The 24,054-nt window shown below is 47.7% G+C and overlaps 1 protein-coding gene across 1 annotated transcript in view; it reads left to right on the top strand.

Annotated features, from left to right (window-relative positions):
- The first annotated feature begins 2,626 nt into the window (after positions 1-2,626).
- The window catches only part of LOC147689506 (fatty acyl-CoA hydrolase precursor, medium chain-like), a 332,562-nt gene continuing 311,134 nt past the window's right edge, over positions 2,627-24,054 (top strand). The window contains exons 1-2 of the mRNA XM_086942263.1: positions 2,627-2,741; positions 11,251-11,455. Coding sequence (XP_086798389.1) covers positions 2,666-2,741; positions 11,251-11,455 — 281 coding nt within the window. The 5' untranslated portion in view covers positions 2,627-2,665. The remainder of the gene's footprint in view (positions 2,742-11,250; positions 11,456-24,054) is intronic.

Raw genomic sequence — 24,054 nt, 5'->3', positions numbered from 1 at the left:
CCTGTGTGCAAAGCACTAGCGTCCCCATGGTGCTCACCTGTGTGCAATGCACTAGTGTCCTCATGGTGCTCACCTGTGTGCCATGCACTAGTGTCTCCATGGTGCTCACATGTGTGCAAAGCACTAGTGTCCTCATGGTGCTCACCTGTGTGCCATGCACTCGTGTCTCCATAGTGCTCACCTGTGTGCAATGCACTAGTGTCCTCATGGTGCTCACCTGTGTGCCATGCACTAGTGTCCTCATGGTGCTCACCTCTCTGCCATGCACTAGTGTCTCCATGGTGCTCACCTGTGTGCCATGCACTAGTGTCTCCATGGTGCTCACCTGTGTGCAAAGCACTAGTGTCCTCATGGTGCTCACCTGTCTACCATGCACTAGTGTCTCAATGGTGCTCACCTGTATGCAATGCACTAGTGTCCCCATGATGCTCACCTCTCTGCAATGCACTAGTGTCCTCATGGTGCTCACCTGTGTGCCATGCACTAGTGTCTCCATGGTGCTCACATGTGTGCCATGCACTAGTGTCTCCATGGTGCTCACATGTGTGCAAAGCACTAGTGTCCTCATGGTGCTCACCTGTGTGCCATGCACTAGTGTCTCCATGGTGCTCACCTGTGTGCAAAGCACTAGTGTCTCCATGGTGCTCACCTGTGTGCAAAGCACTAGTGTCCTCATGGTGCTCACCTGTGTGCCATGCACTAGTGTCTCCATGGTGCTCACCTGTGTGCAAAGCACTAGCGTCCCCATGGTGCTCACCTGTGTGCAATGCACTAGTGTCCTCATGGTGCTCACCTGTGTGCCATGCACTAGTGTCTCCATGGTGCTCACATGTGTGCAAAGCACTAGTGTCCTCATGGTGCTCACCTGTGTGCCATGCACTCGTGTCTCCATAGTGCTCACCTGTGTGCAATGCACTAGTGTCCTCATGGTGCTCACCTGTGTGCCATGCACTAGTGTCCTCATGGTGCTCACCTCTCTGCCATGCACTAGTGTCTCCATGGTGCTCACCTGTGTGCCATGCACTAGTGTCTCCATGGTGCTCACCTGTGTGCAAAGCACTAGTGTCCTCATGGTGCTCACCTGTCTACCATGCACTAGTGTCTCAATGGTGCTCACCTGTATGCAATGCACTAGTGTCCCCATGATGCTCACCTCTCTGCCATGCACTACAGTCCTCATGGTGCTCACCTGTGTGCCATGCACTATGGTGCTCACCTGTGTGCCATGCACTAGTGTCTCCATGGTGCTCACCTGTGTGCAAAGCACTAGTGTCCTCATGGTGCTCACCTGTCTGCCATGCACTAGTGTCCCCATGGTGCTCACATGTGTGCAAAGCACTAGTGTCCTCATGGTGCTCACATGTGTGCCATGCACTAGTGTCTCCATGGTGCTCACATGTGTGCAAAGCACTAGTGTCCTCATGGTGCTCACCTGTGTGCCATGCACTAGTGTCTCCATGGTGCTCACCTGTGTGCAAAGCACTAGTGTCTCCATGGTGCTCACCTGTGTGCAAAGCACTAGTGTCCTCATGGTGCTCACCTGTGTGCCATGCACTAGTGTCTCCATGGTGCTCACCTGTGTGCAAAGCACTAGCGTCCCCATGGTGCTCACCTGTGTGCAATGCACTAGTGTCCTCATGGTGCTCACCTGTGTGCCATGCACTAGTGTCTCCATGGTGCTCACATGTGTGCAAAGCACTAGTGTCCTCATGGTGCTCACCTGTGTGCCATGCACTCGTGTCTCCATAGTGCTCACCTGTGTGCAATGCACTAGTGTCCTCATGGTGCTCACCTGTGTGCCATGCACTAGTGTCTCCATGGTTCTCACCTGTGTGCAATGCACTAGTGTCCCCATGATGCTCACCTCTCTGCCATGCACTACAGTCCTCATGGTGCTCACCTGTGTGCCATGCGCTAGTGTCCTCATGGTGCTCACCTGTGTGCCATGCACTAGTGTCTCCACGGTGCTCACCTGTCTGCCATGCACTAGTGTCTCCATGGTGCTCACCTGTGTGCCATGCACTAGTGTCCCCATGATGCTCACCTGTGTGCCATGCACTAGTGCCCTCATGGTGCTCACTTGTGTGCCATGCACTAGTGTCAGATGGTGCTTACTTGTATGCCACACACTAGTGTCCCCCCATGGTGCTCACACGTGTGCTACGGCCTGGTGTTCTCATGGAGTTTACTTGTTTACCATGCACTTGTGTCCACCTGGTGCTCACCTTTGTGCCACACACTAGTGTCTCAATGCTTACACGAGGCAGCGTGCTAAATGTCCCTCGTCCTCACTGATGTATACAGTGATTCCTGGTGGTCAGGACTGGACACCCTCCCCACAGCCACACTATTGCGGTCACCACCCTCTTCATGGCAGGATGGCGCAGCCAGTTCAGGCCCCCCCACCCAGCCACAGTCAGTGGAGTCACCACCGTAGGGAGGTGTACAGGGCCTGTCCCCCCTGGCCGGGTCACCCACCAGTGTGCATTCCCTCTGCCACTGATTATTAGAGCAGGCATCAGTGCCAATGGTGCCAGCGAGCACTGGAGTCAAAGCAGGGTGTTCCCGGGAGGGTGCCCAGACCGGTTCAACCCCATGCAGAGCTATAAATACCTCTGGTGCCAGCCCTCAGCACCCATCTCCCCGCTGCAGCGATAGGAGAGACATGGCTTCCTGCAAGGAGACCCTCCTGCACCTCACCCTCCTGGGAACCCTCTGTCTGGTGACCTCTGACCCCCAAGGTGAGACTCTGTCAGACCCTGTGTGGAGCAGGTGAGTGGGAGAAGAGTGGCGGAGGTAGAAAGGTGTTCTGAATCTAAAAGGGAATGTAGGCTCCATTACTCCGGGGGAGATTTTCAAAAAATCACGCAACGCAGCGCAGCCCCCTGTGAGGTTGGGCTGCGTTGCCGACAGGAAGGAAGCAGGAGAGCGCCATATCTTCAGAGATGTATCTCTCTCCTCACATGTTCCTTGCACCTGCTCTGATTTCAGCTGCCGTGCGCCAGACACACACCTTGGTGCCCCAGGACTAGGGTGTGTGCATGAGTGTAGCATATGTTTTGTACAGGAGGGGTACCCTTCCTTTCCAAAACACTATGCTAGGCACAATGCAAAGCGTTTCCCACTTTGCATATGTGCAGTACACATGGAAAGTTGGAAAAGCAAGTAGAAATGAAAGCATTTCTCCTGTTAGCGTCTCCTTTGAAGGGGCGTTACGTTTTGGAGCAAAACCTTGTTTGCAATCTTTGACAATATGGTTTCGCGTTAAAAGGCCTGGGTGGTAGCGGGGGAAGACCAATGTACCACCCGTGGCACAACCCTTGGTGCAAAGTAACGCAAAGCACTGCTTTGTGCTACTTACAGGGTGCTTTCCAGGGCAAAACAAGTTTGTGCTAGAAAGAAAACAGCAAAAAAAGACATTGCGCTGGTCAGTGTCGATTTTGTGACGCTAAACCAGAGCAATAGGTCTCATGCCAACGCCGGCCCCGTAGCGCTACAGACAGATAATGGCTCCTCAGTGGTCAGCATTTTACCAACAGCTGTGATAGGCCACGTGCCTCAGCACACTCTCCCCTGAGATGTCAGCAGCAAGTGCTTGGCCCGCTGAGCTATCCCACCCCAGGGGCAGAAGCAAGGAGCTCTTTCTGCATCTCACTGAAGAGAGAACGCCGCAGCCTGAGCCTAAACCCGACCAGCTGCCAGGGTCCGTTGGCGCCCCTGGACTCTGGCAACCAAAGGATGCCAGCTGCCGGGCACCCACCGTCTCCTGCACCCCCAGCCGTCGGTTTACAGTCTAATTCCATCGGATCTTACAAAAAATCAGGGGCATTGGATTTATGCGGCAGGGGAGCTCCAAACTATGTGGCAAGAAAAGGCCAATCCGCACATTGCTTCCTTATTTGGACCTTTCCCTAGAGCGCCTCGAAAGCTACGCCCAGGGATTGGAAGGATCTTCTCTGCCAGTGCGGTCTCTCATGGCACCGGAAGCAGAAGGTCTCCTTGACCAATCCAGAGCCAGCTTGGATGCTAAGGCCTGAGCGCGCTGAGGCTCTGGAGCTCCGCGGAGCGCTGCGCTGCGTTGCCAGAGTCGAGGATGCTGAGAAGGTCACTTCTCACAATCAGTCTTTCTAAATATCTTTATTTCTCCTCGTTTTTCCTTTTTCTGTGAGTTCTGCATCCTGTAGCACACAGAGAAAGAGGGAAAAGCCTCTTGTGATTGTTTTTATGCAGATAATATGTGGTAGATACGGCACATTCCTGCCTTTCTACTTTTCTGCATTGCCGCACACATAAATGAATCCCTTCTTTCTCCTTGCTGCACACATATCAAGCCTGGTGTTAATGTTTTTGTGCAGGAAGGTTTCCTTCCGTAGAGCAGCGCAGCAGGAATGCCGGCAGCGCAGCAGGAATGCCTGAAGCGCAGATGGAATGCCGGCAGCACAGCAGGAACGCCTGCAGCGCAGCAGGAATACCAGCAGCGCAGCAGGAATGCCGGCAGCGCAGCTGAAATGCCGGCAGCGCAGCAGGAACGCCGGCAGCGCAGCAGGAACGCCGGCAGCGCAGCAGGAACGCCGGCAGCGCAGCAGGAACGCCTGCAGCGCAGCTGGAATGCCGGCAGCACAGCAGGAATGCCGCCAGCACAGCTGGAATGCCGGCAGCGCATCAGGAATGCCGCCAGCGCAGCTGGAATGCCGGCAGCGCAGCTGGAATGCCGGCAGCGCAGCAGGAATGCCGGCAGCACAGCAGGAACGCCTGCAGTGCTGCCCAACGACAAAAACTCATAAGTGAGGTCCGGAGTGTGGCTGGAAAGGGGGTCCGGAGCCCTGGCTCAGGGCCAGTAGCCAAGCAGAGCACTTCCTAGCTTCGGCCCGGCGAAACCTCTGCGCCCAGACCCACTGCGCGTGTCCAAGTTATATGCCAGTGCCCCGCTGCGTACGGTGGAAGGCTTTGCACTGAGGTTTCTGGTTCAGCAGCTGGCCAACATATATCTTTACAAAATGAAAACAAATCACCGAAAAATCTTATTACAAGAGTAATTATGACTTTTATACTATTATACAAACAAGCATTTGCAATGCAATAGGTCTTTCATTTGTAAGAGTTTAAGCTATTAGCATTATAAATGACAATGCCTTTTATCTATGTAAATAAAAGGCAATGACATTTACAGTGCCAATAGCTCAAACTTGCAAAAATGTGAGACCTTGCATTGCAAATGCTTGTTTTCTGACATGACTGGACTGCTCCTCACACAACAAGCACACAGACTTCTGAGCACAAGTAAGTGGTGAGACCCTGAAGCGATCACACGCGACCCCTGCTGTGCTCTCATTCAGTGAAATCACCTATGCAAACAATGGGTAACTGTCTCGCCCGCTTGGAACGCGCGGCGCGCAGAATGTAAGGAAAGCATGATGTGTCTGCAGCAGGGTGAATGCCATTAAAAAATAGTGCTTGGATACCAAATAAAACATAGTGGAGCATATTATCAAGCCCTAGCGATAATTATCGCGGAGCGCGTTTAGTGCGCTTTTTATTATCGCTGGCTATTGCTGGAATTTATCGCCAAGCTAGCACTGTATTATCTACGCTTAGTGCTATGGCGATAAATATTCCAGCGATATCGGGAAAATGGCCAAACATCGCTGAAAAAACAGCGATGTCCCTTTTAAAACAGTGATAAGCTTGGTGATAAGGCCCTGTGGCCTTAACCCTATAATCCACCTCCCATGTTAGGTATGCCTTAGTCAGGAATTCAGCAGACGCTAATTTCCTGCGTTAAGGCAGAGATAGCGCAATTATGATTATCGCTACGCCTCGTTGCTAATATCGCGAAGCTGCCTTAGCGATATTTCCTGTGTTGTTTTTACAGCCACACCTACTTTGCATCTCATTATCGATGCATTGCGAGTCGTGTCAAAAACGGGACAGAAATCAAGGAAACACGCGCCAGCGTGTCCTTGTTAATAATGCAATAAAATTATCACAGATTTTCGCCCGAAAATGGATGCTAAAGTGGAGATAATGCTATTGCCAGTCCTTGAAAATATGCCCCACTGTGTCTCAACGGAAGTAAAAAGGCCAGTTCCCAAGGGAGATTTCAAATGAAGACAAGGCAGCAGTAAGGAGGGACTAACAAGGCGATTATTGAATCAGAAGCCAGTATTTATGAAGCACAAGGACACAAGCCAATGAAAAATATGTGCAGAGAGTGGGCGGAGCTTCAAATTCCTAACTCAATACAGCATGGCTCACAGAGCAGCACATGCGGTGCCAAGGCTCGACCTAACAAAACTGATAACAACCTAAAGTTTCTTGTTGTTGAAGTGCTGGCTGCGTTGAATGGTCGCACAGTTATTGAGTACTTTTGCCAGGTCACGGAGAACAGTGCTAGGTACGAACTCTAGCATGGTCCACATCAACCTTTTAAATTGTAGGTTGTCATTAGCAGATTTTGAGAAAGTGATTTCAGGGCCACTCTGGAGCGAAACTCTTATGTGATTAAGCCAGAGAGGTGGGAAGGCATCTCTATTTTCCTACAGAGGATGAAGGGATGAGATCAACAGAGTCTAACGAGGGGTTTGGTTCCAGTGAGAGCAAGGCGGCTGCATTTGGCCGAGACTCCTGTCCTTGGGGTGAATGCTGGTGGATGGTGTTCAGTCTCAGGAGCAGGGTCAGTCGGTCGCCCAGATCAGTGATTTTGCTGGAAATGTGGCTCGTTTGCAGCCTCTGTAAATATCAAGGGGCATATTAGCAAGAACCTCCTTATAATGATCGCCGTTTTAGCGCATGCAACTGCAGCTAAAGCCGCGATAATGGGCTTGATAATATGTGCCACAGAATTCCCATAGAAACCCAGGTCAGATGTCCTGCACATCTAACCTTGGCTTCTATTGGAATTCTATAACACAAATTATCAAGCCCATTATCGCCGTTTTAGCGGCAGTTTCCTGCCGCTAAAACGGCGACAATTTTACCGAGGTTCTTGCTAATATGTCCCCTAGTTCGTATGTGGAAGTGAAGGACTATTCTTTAGGGAAGCTGAACACCTTCTTAGGGTGCTCAATCTCATGATTTATTCACTTTTAAGGAGTGTCTGCCAAGGGGAACTCAGAAGCGTTTGAGAGCGCATCTCGGGGCTTGAGTTGCGGACGGGTGTCTTCTTCTGATGGGCGGTCCTTTGTTTCCAATCCATTGCTCTCTGTGCTTGCCTTTGCCTTCTTACTTTGTAAGATTTTCTGTGGGGTGTTTATCATTTTATACATTTATTGAGTGAGAGGAGGGGTCTGCTGAGCCCATGATTAATATTGTGAATAATCAAACCTGTGTCAGTGTCTCAGGGGCAGCCGTGTCCATGAAATCTGAACGATCAAGATTGTTGAAGTTTCTAATGGTTCACACGGGTTCCTCAGGGTGGTGTGACCTGCGGAGAAGAAGGTTTCGTGAATAAGAAAAAAGACTTTATAAAGGACCAAGCCAGTCTGCTGACGGAGAGTCTGCAGCTTGGTCAATCTCTTGCTCGACAATGATGACGTCCTTGATTGACGCTTGGAGTATTGGACAAGGTGGCTGTCCCTCAAGAAGGCTCCCAGTCTGCTGGTGATCCAGGCCTTGCTCTTCTGTGGCTGTACTTTGAAGCAGCCAATCAATGGGCTGTCATGAAGGAAGAGGAGTCAGTTAGCACCAAATGTACTGGGATCATCAGTACAACCCTCGTCTGGGTGGTGGGAGTTGGTGTTGACTCTGGTCTTCGTATTCTTGTCGGAGGGAATGTTGGTGGTCAGGCATTGAAAGGAATAGAAACAGTCCATCTTGATGCCACCGCCACTGAAGGCCTCTTTTTAGAAGAAGAGGGTGACTCTGTTCCCTGAATTAACTCAGCTGCCTATATGGCGAATCCTGGGGCCTTTCAGGAGTGGCGATAAATGGTTGGTATCTGGATTGAATCAAGCCTTGGTGAGAGCAAGAAGGTCAGCATCTCTGCTATGCAGTAACATTGAGAGTGGTGGTGTTTGCAGTTGCAGAGCTGCATTTTATTAAGGCATGTTCTCATCTGAGGGTTCTGGCAGACTGGGCAGCTTTTTGGTCATGTCGGTGTCTTCAAGATTGCTGTGACCGCTCGATTGCAGGTTGATATCGTGAAGTCCTGTCCTTCACTTTGCCTGCATCTCTAGATTCACTTCAGGTAGGGTTATGGGTTTCGTTCAGAGGGTGCCATGGTCATTGTGTTGCGCCCTTACTTCCCTTGGACTCCGGCTCATAAAAGCAGCAGAAAGAGCAGGAGGTAAGCAGAGCTTGTAGACCCCGCGTTATTTACATTGTTTTCCACTCTTGCCCTCTCCCCATCATCCCAGCAACTAGAAGGGTTCTTAGACCTAAGAGGCAGGCGGGATAAAAGACTAGCACTGTGATGTCATTATGGGTCAAAGGGTGCATGATGTCACTTCCACTTCTTTGCATTTTGATGATTCCATGTTTAATTCAAATGCAATTTAAACTTTTACTGAGCTGTTGAGAGAAAAGAAACACACACAGCACGTCTAGGAGCAGCAGAGAGTGCACGAGGGATCGATAACATGGCGGCTTGTCAAAGTGAGCTATCCATCCAGCGACTGACGATTCGCATCACGTCACTTCCTGCTGCTGCGTCAACACAAGCAGGGCTAATTAAGTTGGAGTTTCGCATAAATCCCACGGATGGCGTATCAGCACTTGGTTTCGGATTCTAGATATAGGAGAGTGACCTATCTGCAAGATTCTTTCATTCGAGCATGCTGGACCGGAAGTGCACGTAAATCACAGGAATCACATTAAATGAAAGAAATGACAGTGCTTTGGAACATGTGTTCGAACGATTAATTTAACATGAAATGTGTTATTTAACCCAGGAAGTAATTATGAGAAAAGCAATGCACCTCATGTGTGCGGACAGGGAAACCCAAGAATATTTTCCATATCAGCCAGGCCATTCCCAATGGAAAGAGGTCAATTGTTAGTAAACTAAAAACAAGCATTTGCAATGCAATCAGTCTCTAATTTACGTAAGACCTATTGCATTACAAATTGTTGGCAACTTGGCATCACGTACAACGGGAGGGCAGGCGGGCGAGAAGGAGTTAAGGGGGAAACCGGAGCGGAGAAGGCACAGACAAAGCTGCATGATGCTACTTGTGCATGAAAGATATATTACATGCCCTGTGTAAGAATCAAGTAAAGGGGCCAGTAGCCATGGGATGATACAAATGACGACATGGCTGTTCTAGGGGGGGACTAACAAGCCTCATAATGAATCAGAAGGCAGCATTTACAAAGGACAATGACACAGGCCAATGAAAAATAGGAGTGGGGAGTGGGCGGGGCTTCTCTCCCGTACTGAACTACCACAGCTCTTTGCAGAGCAACGCTTTCACCCTGGCTCACGTTTGACCTAATAATGTTTGTTGTAAATGAAAAAGGCATTATAATTCCACTCAAATACTTCATTTTCAATTTCCCACTTATTTGAGCCTGGAGACTATCACCCCAGAGTCGTTTATGCATGCGCACACTGAACTTTTGTACCTCAATATCCTGAGGGATTTAAAATGTTACATTTATAACTCTCTTCACACACTCATTTCATCATCACTTTTAATAACTTGTGTTATTAACACCTAATTCACGCTTATCCACTGTAGAGCGATATTACATGTATTTTACATGTTTATTCTGGTGCAGTTAGCATGACATGGAGTAATTGTATACATTAGAATGTTTAATAGAACAGTAATTTAAATAATAGCCTATACTGTTTGGTTGTTTGTACTATAAAAAGTCTATTTGTAATTATTCTTTTCAGCTGGTGGGGTTTGAGGGCAGTCATATTTTACTGTGCTAGGACACGTATTCTGTCTTTAGAAGTGAAACGCGTTTGAATCTGCTGTCTGCAAGGTTCACTCAAACGAGCCCTGATTGCAACTGCACTTCCAGGAGTTGTTTACTTTTCATGAAGGGAATGGTAATAAAACAGAGGGCAGTTGTGGAGTGCAGCAGTGCGGTTGTTGGGAGCTACCATCATCCAGAGAGGCCAAGAGACCTTTAGAGTATGGTCACCTCTCTGTTGATGGGTCAGGCCCGGGCATGTGAGGCTGGACGACTGACCACCCTATGGGGCCTGGTTGAGATCTCGGCGGACAGGTCACTCGGTCACAACGGTGACGGACACTCCGTCCGACGAAATATAAATCCCGAGGATATCGTGGTATTTATATCTCAGCGGACGGGACCGCCGTCACTGCTGTGACGTCGTAACCCGTCCACTGAGGTATAAATCAGGCCCATGAGATGTCCGTCAGGCAGAGACCGTTGTCCTTCAGAGTCTCTGCTGAAGGGACTGACATGATGCTGTGTGGCCGCCAGTTGCGGCCAGTGGAGCTTAGCGCGATGGGGCCGGGTGAGGGGGGGAAGGCGACAGACCATGGAATTGGATTTATTTATGTATTTATTTTATTTATCCTATTCCGTCATCTGTCCACTCTGCCACCTCCAGCCCGGCCCCGCTCTACCACCCACCCACGCTGTCCTGCAACGGCCGTCGCTGGCTGGGCGCCATGTTTAATACACCCGCTCAGCACAGTTTTTTTCTAAACCAAACACCCACTTTAGAGTTTCATATTGGAAAAAAAGAGAACAATTAAAAAACAAACTGTTGCTGACACGCTTGGAGTTTTCTCCCAGCACGTGGGGATCATTTCTTGGGTTTCCTCCTTGGCACCGTCAGGCTTTCCCAAGCAGGTAAAAAGGTATATCTGGATATGAGTCCTAAACATGTCTGAGGTACTGTGCTCGATGGCCAGTGTCCACCGGACCAGTGGTCTACAGTTTCAGCCGGTGGAGCCAGCGTACACTCCGCGTGGGAAACATGGCGCCTCTCTTGACTCTACACTGAGCGGCAGGGTCGCCAGTGAGGTGGGCGGGAGATTCATGTGTGAAGGAGTACCCTGTCTGCCAAACCCTAAAGTAGACCCCAAGTAGCTGGAGAGAAGGCAATCAGACCGATGCCGGCTTCTCATTGGATTAAATACATATTTCACTGAGTATGATGACGCATCCTGAATTACAGACCATTACTCATGCTTATGGCTTCATCTCCCTGATTGTTGGGTACTACAACAACTACTTTTGTTGCATTAGATGTTGCTTTTTATGTAGCTTATTTCACAAAAAGCAGGCACTGACTGTCCCTGTTTCTTGGTCTCCACACTTCCATAGGAAGCTCTACACCCAATCCTCGGGTGCACATCAAGCATGGCTGGCTGGAGGGGCTGCGGCTCACCGTGAAGGGAACAAACAGAACCGTCAGCGGCTTTTTGGGGGTCCCATTCGCCAAACCGCCTGTGGGATCCAGGCGCTTTGCTCGACCAGAACCACCTGAGCCATGGACCGGTGTAAGGAACGCAACATCCAACCCGCCAATGTAAGAGCCATCTCTTCTCTGGGGTCTGCACCTCAAACACATTCAAGCAGTAACATGGCACCAGCATTTAGTAATCTTTTGCATAAATGGGCTTCTTTTATTTACGTCTAAGTTACCTTTGATGTAAGTTGCAGTGGGATACACAGTGAGTACAAGTCTTTGTGTTGATTTTACTGACAAGACTCAATTATGCACCTTGGGCCACATGTATCAAGCATTTTTGCGTTTGCAAATGGACCAATTCTCAGATTCAGCCGATTTGTGGAAGCAAACAATGCTTTTCACATGAATTAACCCCTTCACTGCTGTGGCTATTCCGCTGCAGTGCTAAGGGGGTGGGGGGCCGCGCGGCGGTCCCGTGCTCGTGACGGAACCGCTCCGTCACGGCACGCGGGTGAGCTGTGCTTGTGACGGAACGGTTCCGTCATGGCCCCGCCCACGCTAGAGAACGTTAGCGAAGGCGCAGAATTCGCGCCGTGCAGGCGCGGAATTTGCGCCGTGCAGGTGCGGTGCAGGGGCTGTGACGGAACCGTTCCATCACCAGCACAGCCCACCCGAGGCTCGTGACGGAACGGCTCCGTCACGAGCATGGGAGGGGTTAAACCTTATTTTGCAATTTGGCGACCTGCTACCGAATCACAAAATGGGTTTGAAATTTGGTGTTCGGAAGGGGTGTGTTTAGAGCGTCCCTTCCGAATACTGAACCATGATGGTATATATGAATGTTTTGTGACCCTGAATGCGGTCGCAAAACATTCACATTTTACCACCAACTTCAAGTTGGTGGTAACCCATTCACAAAGGGACCCCTTCCCCTTTGTGAATGGAACGTTTTTAGAGCAGGCAGTGGTCCCACAGACGACTGCCTACTCATGAAAAATGAAGAGATTCTGAGTAGGAAAACGTTAGGGGTCCATGCACGCCAGGCTCCCTGGACTCCCCTGGGTGTTTAGGTTTCAGAAATGTATGGGTTTGGTAGGTTTCCCTATATGGCTGCCAAGCCTGGGGCCAAAAACCCAGGGGTCCCCCTTGAAAAACCAGTTCATTTTGTGATGGATAATTTTGATGCCTCCACAATACACTTTGGGCCCTTCCATGCCGTAAGTATATGGGCCAACCACACAAGTGAAGTACCATTTTATCTTGAGACCTGGGGTGGTAAGAACATTTGTTTTTTCGGATTCCAGAAGATTGTGGCACGATAATGCAAGGAAAATGTGTGACTATAGTCACATTTTGTAGTTTGCATTGCATTGTGGGTAAGAAAAGCTGTAGGGATCCATGAGAGGCACACCACCCAGTTCTCCTCATTGTTTTTAGTTTGCAAAAATATCTAGTGTTGGTAGATTTACCCTAGAGACAAACTACACTATGGCAGAGAAATTCATACAAGGCAAATGTTGCTGCCTATCCATCTGTTCTTCCAATGCACGCTCATACTGGTTGGATTTGGCACAAGGGTGAGGGAAAGTTTCAAAAAATGTGTTTTGTTACCAATAGATTTGACAAAAAGGAAATACACTGTTATTAATTAAAAGGTTAAAAACCTGAACCAACGACTCATAGCTCGTGAGCTGTAAAGCTACGTCAAGGTACCAACCTCATTACAGGCCATTCACACACCTTTCATACTTGACACACACATTCGCATCACCAGCCGTGGGCCCTGCACATTACAACACTCACATTAACAGACTATGTAGAGACAATATACACCCTGGCAGAGAAAGACAGAAAAGGCAAATATTACTTCACAACTAACTATTCCTGAAGTACACACACATACTGGTTGGAATTTGCACTAGGGTGAGAAAAGATTCAGAGCGTAACATTTTATTATCAAGAGATTTCACAAAAAGGAAATGGGAGATGTGACAAGAGAGGTATTAGGCGCCTTTCACATCTATCTCTGGAAGAACCAGGTCAACGTGTTTCAATCAACTTTGCGCCCTATGGATCGAGGGCTTTCTTCAGGACAGAAACGTTGTTTTATAGGATACCTTTATGAAGTCAAATTAAATCAAATGGGACACTTTCCCTCATACTTTTGAAGTTTTTTTTCTTCTCGTCTTCTTGTGCAGTCTGTAGTTTCTGTTTTGAGAAGGTCTTCATAGGTCTTGGCAGCAGAGCTTTATTACTATTCCTTTCATTAGAGAAGAGAAGCTTAGTCCTTCAGTGTGCCCTCCACGGCACGTCCTCTCCCGCCTGCATCTGGCTAACCATCTTGCATTTTTTAATCATACCACTACCTTTGATCTTTTTAATAAAATGTGTCCTTTCTAACGCTAGTGGGCATTTTAAAACTTATTTTGCTCACATGGTGGATCCATATGGTCTCAGATTCAAGAAACAATCCCTTCCGGTGGAGGATAAGACCCAATGATGTAACGATCAGTGTCCAAGTACACCAAAGCGGAACAACACTGTTGAGGGTCTCATAAGAATGTGGGTGTCCCTCCACCCCGTCTCAACACAGCTCTTCCACTCCTTTTGATTTTACATGTTCATTTAAGGAAAGTTGAGTGAAACTTTACCTTCTCCCTCCCTCTTTTGAATCTTGAGAATCACATTTGAGGAGCATATTTACAAAGATATGATGCAGCGCGTCGCTGCAAGGAATTGAGCAGCACCACCCTGTGTCATTTAAAACATGCAGGGATGCCCTGTATTCACAAGAACACAGCATGCTCCCTTGTTTTCCTCTGCGCCGGAGCTAAAAAAGCTGCCTAGCGCCAACGCAGGCGCCATTGCGCTATAGTGCAAGGGTGTCAGCATTTCAGGGATGATTGTTTATGTGCAGGAAGGAACACCTTCCTGCACATAAACAATTATTAAAGGTGATTTTCTCCTTCTATGTGCGCTGCAAAATGCAACACACATAGAAAGCACAAAAAACTAGGGGAAATAAAACTTTTTCCTACTTTTCAATGGCATTAGTTTCTGTCCCAGCCTCAAATTTACCATTTCTTGTAAGTCTGGGGCAGTGTCAAAAACCAATGGGTGTTGCGTAGGTCCACCCACAGCAACACACACGGCACGCCTCTTTGCTGCAGAAAACTGCATCAAAGGGTACAACATTTACAAGGTGGCGTTAAGCCACACAAAGTGGCATGATCCCGCCTTCTAAATATGGAGAAGGGTCTTGTGCCACCAGAGAGTTTAAAAATTGACACTTCAGTGACCCAATCCCCTTGTGAATATACCCCTACATTTCTCAAAACACAAGGATAATATCATGAGTTTAAGTGTATATATTAAAAGAACCTTATAATCAATGCATGTAGTAATCATAAATCTTATAATTGTGCTAACAGCAGTCAATTATTAGCACATGCCAATAACATGCAAAAGCCTCTTGTTTATATTTCATAAAGATTTTATTTCAAAACAAAACTTCCAATCACTAAAGATCTTATTTAAAACCTGTTCTCATCTGTGGTGAGAGCAGCTTTTCATACCATTCTAAAGTATACTCACAGTCCAATCCATCTGTTTAAAGATTTATCAAATGAAAGGTGGCAATCAGGAGAGAGCCGCTTTAGACTGTGATGGAGTGCAGGCCAGCGGCAGGATCCACGCACTCCATGGTGAACAAGCTACAATTCCTGGACGCAACAACCAGATGCCTCAGGAGAAGGGGTGATGTTGAGCCTGCAGGTCGAGGATGCATTGACTCTTTTCCACCCAGTGCTGGTGATGCGTTGGTTCTGAGGACAAGATGCCAGGCCGAGATGCGTTGGTTCTGAGAAAGAGGCACCGGGGTTCTCCTTGCAGGTTGAGGAATGTGTTCAATACCCCAAGCTGCTGCAATGGCGATGCACAATTCGATGCATCGGGCTCTAAGCGCCAATTCTACTCCTGCAACCAGGTGGATGCACTGGTTCTGCTACCTGCAGATAAGTGATGCGTTGAAGTCCATATTGCAAGTATCTGGGTCCACTTCCAGTGACACAATGTGCTGGGAAGGATGATCCCTGCAAGCTGACTGGCGCACTTAATCTGAAACTCCAAGGTTTCTTAACGTGGGTGGATCAATCCTCTTGAATTTAATAATTAATGGCAAACTTCCTTCTCCAGAAGTGTAAGTTTAATCACTCCAATAACATCAATATGTCAATGTTCATATTTGAAATTCATATGTTGATGACATATATTCATTCATAGGTATACAACCCAAAGCTTTTCGGGTCGCGGCTGACCCTTCACCATGGGTTACAATTATGGAACTACAACAAAATGAAACAGGAGGCTTTACTCAGCAAACCAAAAATGTAAGTTAAAGAGATAAGAAAAACTGTGAATTCTCCATAGACTGTGTAAGTAGGTCTCATCATCCGAACTGGTAATAAGGGATTTCATGCAGAGAGTGTTAAAAACGAGAAGTCATACAAGTTGATGCCGAAAATAGTGGCTGTGCCAAAACATGGGGTCCAGTGACCAAATCAATTTACTCATGAACGGAAAAACGACAGTGCACACAAAGAACAAAGAAAAATGTTGCCCGTGTCTGTGAATCAATCTAACGGAGGATGCATAAATGTGGTGTATGACCGGTGGTGGAATTAAACGTTGCACGCATCAACAGTTTAACTCGGTCATGCAATTTATAAAGACTCTAACAACGTGACACTGTGACTCATGCGGGTGCAAAAATAATTATTGGAAAAGAAAATAATGCCTACCTTAAGTGATCACGTTGCACATCCTCGAAGACTCCAAGGAAGAGTGTACGCTCAGCGTGTGAAAGAGCAACATTGTTCTATCCCCTTCCAGTGCACCAGGCTTAGGAGCAGGGGTAGAGACTTTGATATCCCTGAGTCTCAAGCAACAGTAGGTAAGACAACAAGCCCTTGGAGCACACTTGGAAGAAAATGTAGAGTCCAGCTCTCCTTCAGCAGAGTCAGAGAGCAGCAGGCAGCAGGGCAACATAGGAGAATAGAGGCGTCCAGTTCAGCAGTCCAGCAATGAGCAGCACAACAGTACTTCTGTCAAAGTGCAGTTTTAGATCCAGAAGTGTGTGATTTGAGGGGGTCAGAGACCCAGTACTTATACCCAAAAGTGCCTTTGAAGTGGGGGTGAGTTCAAAAGGTGTTTTCAAGTGCACAACAGTCCTGTCTGTCAGACTATCTGTGGAGGGTAATTACTATCAGTCCTTTGTGTGGGGTCTGGCCACTACCTATTGAAGTGTAAGTGTCAGCCCCTTCATCCCTTCTTTCTCAGGAAGGGCCATCAGTATGTAGATGTATGTAGATGGGTATTCGACCACACCTAGACTTCCTCTGTTTGTGGCTGTCTGAAGGGAATGCACAAAGTGTAGCTGTCACCCACCCCAGACGTGTATTGGAGACAGGCTGCAAGGCACAAGGAGAAGTAGGATCACAGAAATGTCCACTTTCTAAAACAGTATTACTAAGTTCAACATTACCAGAAAAAGGCATTATCACTACCATTCCAAAGAAATGAAACATGATACTGCTACTTCTTTCTGATCAGGAATTACTGCTTAAAAGGGTGTTAAGAAATTCCCAATGCTAGCTTATGAGAGGAGTACGCCTCACAGTAAGTTTAAATCACTTCTAAAGCGCACATACACCTGACGGTTTCATGGCGCTGAGGTTCACTAAGCCTCAATTAGCAGAAAAAGGGGCCAGGAGACAGGAAGGGACTCATTGGGGGAAGGCTTGTGAGAAGAGAAAAGTTTTTAATGCTTTTCGGAACAGAGGTTATTGCGTGGAGGACCTAAGTTGAAACGGAAGTGAATTCCAAAAAGTAGGGGCGATGGTGGAGAATTTCTTTCGACGAAACCGGGGGACAGCCAGCAGGTGTTGGGAAGATGAACGTAATTCTCTGGCCGGGGTATAGGACTTTATCTCGGAGGTGATAAAGGCCGGGGCGGATCCTGAGTAAGCCTGAAAGGTAATGCAACCCATCTTGAACAATGAGCGTTCGCGAATAGGGAGCAAATGCAGGGATTTCAAGAGCGGGGTGACATGATGTGACTTGGCCAACTTATAGACTAGTCGACCGGCCTGGTTCTGCACCAGTTGGAGCCGTCGAACACTGTAGGCGGGCATACCACAGTAGTTAAAAACAAATGTGGATATTTGTTACTACTAGGACATATGAAACACACAAGTGCTTGTCTTACCTTTTACTGACTCAGCACCCTGCCCTGAGGGCTACCCAGGACCTACATTTGGGGAGACATATATGTAATACAAGGGAAGTTTAAGGCTTGGCAAGTACTTTTAAATGCTAGGTCTAAGTGGCAGTAAACTGCTCACACAGGTACTACAATGGCAGGCCTGGGACAGATTTCAAAGGTTACTTCTTTGGGTGGGGCAAGCAGTGCTGCAGGCCCACTAGTAGAATTTAATTTACAGGCCTGGGTATATGGTATACCACTTTGCAGGGACTTATTGTAAACTAAATCTCAATATCACCATGTTTAGTGGAGAAGCACATGCCGTATAGCACTGGCCAGCAGTGGCAAAGTGTGCAGTATTAAGGCCGACAAAACCACTTAGCAAAAAGAGGAGGTAAGAAGGCAAAACGTTGAAGGGAAGACCATCCTAAGGCTGACAGGTCTAACACGTGTCCCCCAGCTGAAAGTGGGGAGATCTATCCAACCTCTAGGGAGTTCCCATCAATAAGGCGGAAAAACCTGGATAGACCATCAGCAATGGCATGGACTAACCCTGGTCTGTGTTCCACCCTGAAGTACATATCCTTTAGGGAAATGGGCCACCGCAACAGTTTTGGATACTCACCCCTCATTTGCATGAGCCGCCTGAGGGCCTTACATCAGTCTGAATCAGGAAATGAGTGCCAAACATGTATGGCCTCAACTTCTTTCGGGCCCAGACCACAGGAAAAGCTTCTATCTCTATAGCATTCCAACTTTTTTCCCTGGGGAGTTACCTCCTGTAGATAAAGGCTACATGTTGGTCTGGGCCCTCTTCATTAAGTTGAGATAGTAATGCCACTATGCCATGTTGTGAGGCATCTGTCTGAACAATAAACTCATTGGAAAAGTCGGGGGCCTTGAGCACAGGGCTGTGCACATGGCCTGCTTGAGGGAGTCAAAGGCTTTTGGCATGCCTCTGTCTAAATCACATTCTGGGGCTGCTTCTTTGAAATCAGCTCAGTCAAGGGGGCACGAATAGTGCCATATCCCATTGACAAACCTCCTATAGTACTCGGTGAATCACAAGAATGCTGTGCCCTCAGTCTGGGTTTCGGGGGGTTCCCAGGTCTGACATTCTCTATCTTGGCCTGGAGGGGCTGCACCTTAACCCTGCCCACCAGGTGTTCCAAGTACAGCACAGACTGCACCCTATCTGGCACGTACTTGCCTTAATTGTCAGGCCTGCCTGTTGCAGAGCCTGAAGCACTTACTGGAGGTGAAAAAGGTGGTCTTCCAGCTGCTATTGAAGACAGCTATGTCATCCAGATGGGCAGCACAGAAGACCTACATACCAGCAAGGACCTGGCTCAACAAGCTCTGGAAGGTGGCAGGGTCATTCTTGAAACTGCATTACTCTAAACTGATAGTGGCCCTCTGGATTGGAGAAGTCTGACCTCTCCTTTGCTCCCCTGTTAGGGTGATCTGCCAGTACCCTGATGTAAGATCAAAGGTACTTAAGAGCTGGGCAGCCCCTAACCTGTCAAACAGCTCATCAGCCCGGGGAACCGAATGAACATCTGTCTTTGTCACAGAGTTTAGTCCTTTATAATCCACACAGAACCTCGGTTCAGGTGTGGTGCCCTGTGGGGCAGCTTTTGGTACCAGAACCCCTCGACTGGAGGGTTCTATCACCTTCAACTCCAGCATTATGGAAACTTCTTACTTAATGCTGGACCTCACTTTATCTGACAACCTGTAAGACTTATGCTTAACAAGGAGGTTTCCCTCTGTGTCTACATCATGGGTACACAGGTGGGTAGTCCCAGGGATAAGAGAGAACAGAGAGGAGCAATGTCCCTAAATCATGGTGGCAGTCCCTCTGCTGCTCTGGAGTCAGACTGGGGGAAAGTATTACTCCTTCTACAGACACATATATCTCCGTTGAGGCAAAGAGGGCGCATAGAGGTTCACTCTCCTCTTCCTCTTCGCCATCTGTCACCAACAGCATAGTGAGCTCAGACCTCTCAAAGTGAGTTTGAGGTGATTTACATGCAGCACCCTGTGGAGTCACCTAGGGGTCTTGAGGTCCACCAGGTATATGGCCTCACATTTTTTTTCAGTCACCTCAAAGAACCTAATATATTGATCCTAGATGGCCTTGGACTCCACTGGCTTCATCACCCTCACCTTTTGACCAGCCTGTTAATTCACAGTGGTAGCATTTGTGTCATACCACTCTTTCATGAAATCCTGGCTGGCTCCTAATTTACTGGCAGCTTGCTTCAATAACCTAGCCATTTGGCTCCTGAAGGCCAGCATGTAGCTCACTACATCATGGGGAATCTACCTGGGAGCTTGCTCCGACCCTTCTTTGATTAAATTCGGAGGTCCTCTAACAGGGTGCCCATACAGAAGATCGAAAGGGCTGAAGTCCACTTCCTTCTGTGGTACCTTCCTGTAGACAAACAGCAGGCATGGTAATAGGATATCTCACATTTTCCTCAGGGCCTCAGGAAGGCCTTTGAGCATGCCTTTTGGGATTTTATTGAACCTCTCAACAAGCCCATTTGTTTGTGGGTGGTAAGGAGTGGAGAACTTGTAGGTTACTCAGCACTCCTTTTACACTGACTGCATGAATGCAGACTTGAAGCGTGTGCCCCTGTCAGACACAACTTTCTTGGAGAAACCTCCTGGGTAAACATCTCCATCAGTGCATTTCCCACTGCAGGTGCAGTTGAGGTCCTCTGGGTACCTAGTGGCATGATCCACCAGAACAGGATGAACCTGTTGTCTGAAGCAGTCTGGGGATCCAAAGGCCCTACAATGTCGATGCACGTCTTACTATTTCTGAGAATAGATTGGTCCTCTCTTTACCTTCCGTCCTGCACGTCTTCTATTCCTGAGTATAGATTGATCCCCTCCGTACCTACCCTCCTGCACATGTCATTAGATTGATCCCCTCCTTACCTTTAATCCTGCACACGTCTTCTATTTCTGAGTATAGATTCTTCCCCTCCTTACCTTCCGTCCTGCACGTCTTCTGTTTCTGAGTATAGATTGATCCCCTCCTTACCTTTCATCCTGCACGTGTCATTCGATTGATCCCCTCCCTACCTTCCATCCTGCACATGTCTTCTATTTCTGAGTATAGATTGTTCCCCTCCTTACCTTCCCTCCTGCATGTCTTCTATTTCTGAGTATAGATTGATTTCCTCCATACCTTCAATCCTGTAGGTGTCATTAGATTGATCCCCTCCTTACTTTCCAACCTGCACGTCTTCTATTCTGAGTATAGATTGGTCCCCTCCTTACCTTCCGTCCTGCACGTCTTCTATTTCTGAGAATAGATTGATCCCCTATTTTCCTTCCGTCCTGCATGTCTTCCTTTTCTGAGTATAGATTGGTCCCCTCCGTACCTTGCGTCCTGCACATATCATTAGACTGGTCCTCTCCTTACCTTCCATCATGCACATGTCATTCGATTGGTCCCCTCCTTACTTTCAATCCTGCACATGTCATTCGATTGGTTCTCTCCTTACCTTCCATCCTGCACATGTCATTCGATTGATCCCCTCCTTATCCTTCCATCCTGCACATGTCATTAGATTGATCCCCTCCTTACCTTCCATCCTGCACGTCTTCTATTCTGTTCTGAGTATAGATTGTTCCCCTCCTTACCTTCCCTCCTGCACGTCTTCTATTTCTGAGTATAGATTGATTTCCTCCATACCTTCAATCCTGTAGGTGTCATTAGATTGACCCCCTCCTTACTTTCCAACCTGCACGTCTTCTATTCTGAGTATAGATTGGTCCCCTCCTTACCTTCCGTCCTGCACGTCTTCTATTTCTGAGAATAGATTGATCCCCTATTTTCCTTCCGTCCTGCATGTCTTCCTTTTCTGAGTATAGATTGGTCCCCTCCGTACCTTGCGTCCTGCACATATCATTAGACTGGTCCTCTCCTTACCTTCCATCATGCACATGTCATTCGATTGGTCCCCTCCTTACTTTCCATCCTGCACATGTCATTCGATTGGTTCTCTCCTTACCTTCCATCCTGCACATGTCATTCGATTGATCCCCTCCTTATCCTTCCATTCTGCACATGTCATTAGATTGATCCCCTCCTTACCTTCCATCCTGCACGTCTTCTATTCTGTTCTGAGTATAGATTGGTCCCCTCCATACCTTCCGTCCTGCACGTTTTCTATATCTGAGTATTGATTGGTCCCCTCCTTACCTTCCATTCTGCACATGTCATTCGATTGATCCCCCCTTACCTTCCATCCTGCACATGTCATTTGATTGATCCCCCTTACCTTCCATCCTGCACATGTCATTCGATTGATCCCCCCTTACCTTCCATCCTGCACATGTCATTCGATTGGTCCCCTCTTTACCTTCAATCCTGCATGTCTTCTATTCTCAGTATAGAATCGTCCCCACCTTACCTTCCATCCTGCACATGTCATTCGATTGATCCCCTCCTTACCTTCCATCCTGCACATGGCATTCGATTGATCCCCTCCTTACCTTCCATCCTGCACATGTCATTCGATTGATCCCCTCTTTACCTTCCATCCTGCACGTCTTCTATTTCTGAGTATAGATTGGTCCCCCTTACCTTCCATCCTGCACATTTCATTCGATTTGTCCCCTCCTTACCTTCCATCCTGCACGTCTTCTATTTCTGAGTATAGATTGGTCCCTCCTTACCTTCCATCCTGCACATGTCATTCGATTGGTCCCCTCCTTACCTTCCATCCTGCACGTCTTCTATTTCTGAGTATAGATTGGTCCCTCCTTACCTTCCATCCTGCACATGTCATTCGATTGATCCCCTCCTTACCTTCCATCCTGCACATGGCATTCGATTGATCCCCTCCTTACCTTCCATCCTGCACATGTCATTCGATTGATCCCCTCCTTACCTTCCATCCTGCACATGTCATTCGATTGATCCCCTCCTTACCTTCCATCCTGCACATGTCATTCGATTGATCCCCTCCTTACCTTCCATCCTGCACATGTCATTCGATTGATCCCCTCTTTACCTTCCATCCTGCACGTCTTCTATTTCTGAGTATAGATTGATCCCCTCCTTACCTTCCATCCTGCACATGTCATTCAATTGATCCCTCCTTACCTTCCATCCTGCACATGTCATTCGATTGGTCCTCTGCTTACCTTCCATCATGCACGTGATTCGATTGATCTCCTCCTTACCTTCCATCCTGTACATGTCATTTGATTGGTCCCCTCCTTACCTTTCATCCTGCACATGTCATTTGATTGGTCCTCTGCTTACCTTCCATCATGCACGTGATTCGATTGATCTCCTCCTTACCTTCCATCCTGCACATGTCATTCGATTGGTCCCCTCCTTACCTTCCATCCTGCACGTCTTCTATTTCTGAGTATAGATTGGTCCCTCCTTACCTTTCATCCTGCACATGTCATTCGATTGGTCCTCTGCTTACCTTCCATCATGCACGTGATTCGATTGATCTCCTCCTTACCTTCCATCCTGTACATGTCATTTGATTGGTCCCCTCCTTACCTTTCATCCTGCACATGTCATTTGATTGGTCCCCTCCTTACCTTTCGTCCTGCACCTCTTCTATTTCTGAGTATAGAATGATCCTCTCCTCAGCTTATATCCTGCACGTGTCATTGTATTAGTTTAGTTCCCTCCTTACCATCCATCATGCACATCTTCTATTTCTGAGTATTGATTGGCCCCCTCCTTACCTTCCATCCTGCACGTCTTTAGCCTCATTTCAGTCTCATGCTACTCCTGGGCGGAATTTCACTCACACAGGAGTAATAAGAATTTTGGTAATTCCATGTTATTTTTTGATGCAGAATTACTGATAATTCCTCAATTACGTTCGCTTGGGGGGAAATATCCTACTTGAAGAGTACATTTAGCGAGTGTAAGAATCTGCTCGCTATTTGTGCCCTGCTGTATTTGGCAATCTTTCTTATCGCAAACTACATCCTTGCTTCCATTTTTGACTCAAGATGTTTTCTGCGCCAAGCAAATAGCGCTAAATGCCTGTTGGCAACTGGGGGAAATTCCTACTTCAAGGGCACATTTAGCAAGCGCGAGCAGCTGCTCGTGCTCGCTATTCAAATTCTGTTACATTTAGCACTGTTTCTTAGTTACAAATGCTCTCTCGTTTCTAACATGGATACGAGAGGATATTTCTGCGCCAAGAAATGTAGCTAAATGCAGAATTACTCTTCTTGTTTAACTCTGTGTAATCTCACAGGATTCAATCATTCAGCGTGAAGACGCTTCACATAATCATGCAAGTTTCGCTCACCCCATCTCATGCCCGCCTTCCCTACTCTCTTCTTGCAATTCTGTACTGTAGCTCACACCTCCTTTCATAACAACTTTTCCTTTTAGAAACCTATCCCTACAAACTCCCCCAGACTACAATCTCAACAAGCATTGGCCTGAAAC

This window comes from Lissotriton vulgaris, chromosome 10, assembly GCF_964263255.1.
Source record: "Lissotriton vulgaris chromosome 10, aLisVul1.2, whole genome shotgun sequence".
NCBI classification, from domain to species: domain Eukaryota; kingdom Metazoa; phylum Chordata; class Amphibia; order Caudata; family Salamandridae; genus Lissotriton; species Lissotriton vulgaris.
The sequence above is the reverse complement of the archived record's forward strand: the minus strand, read 5'-3'. Positions and strand labels throughout refer to the sequence as shown.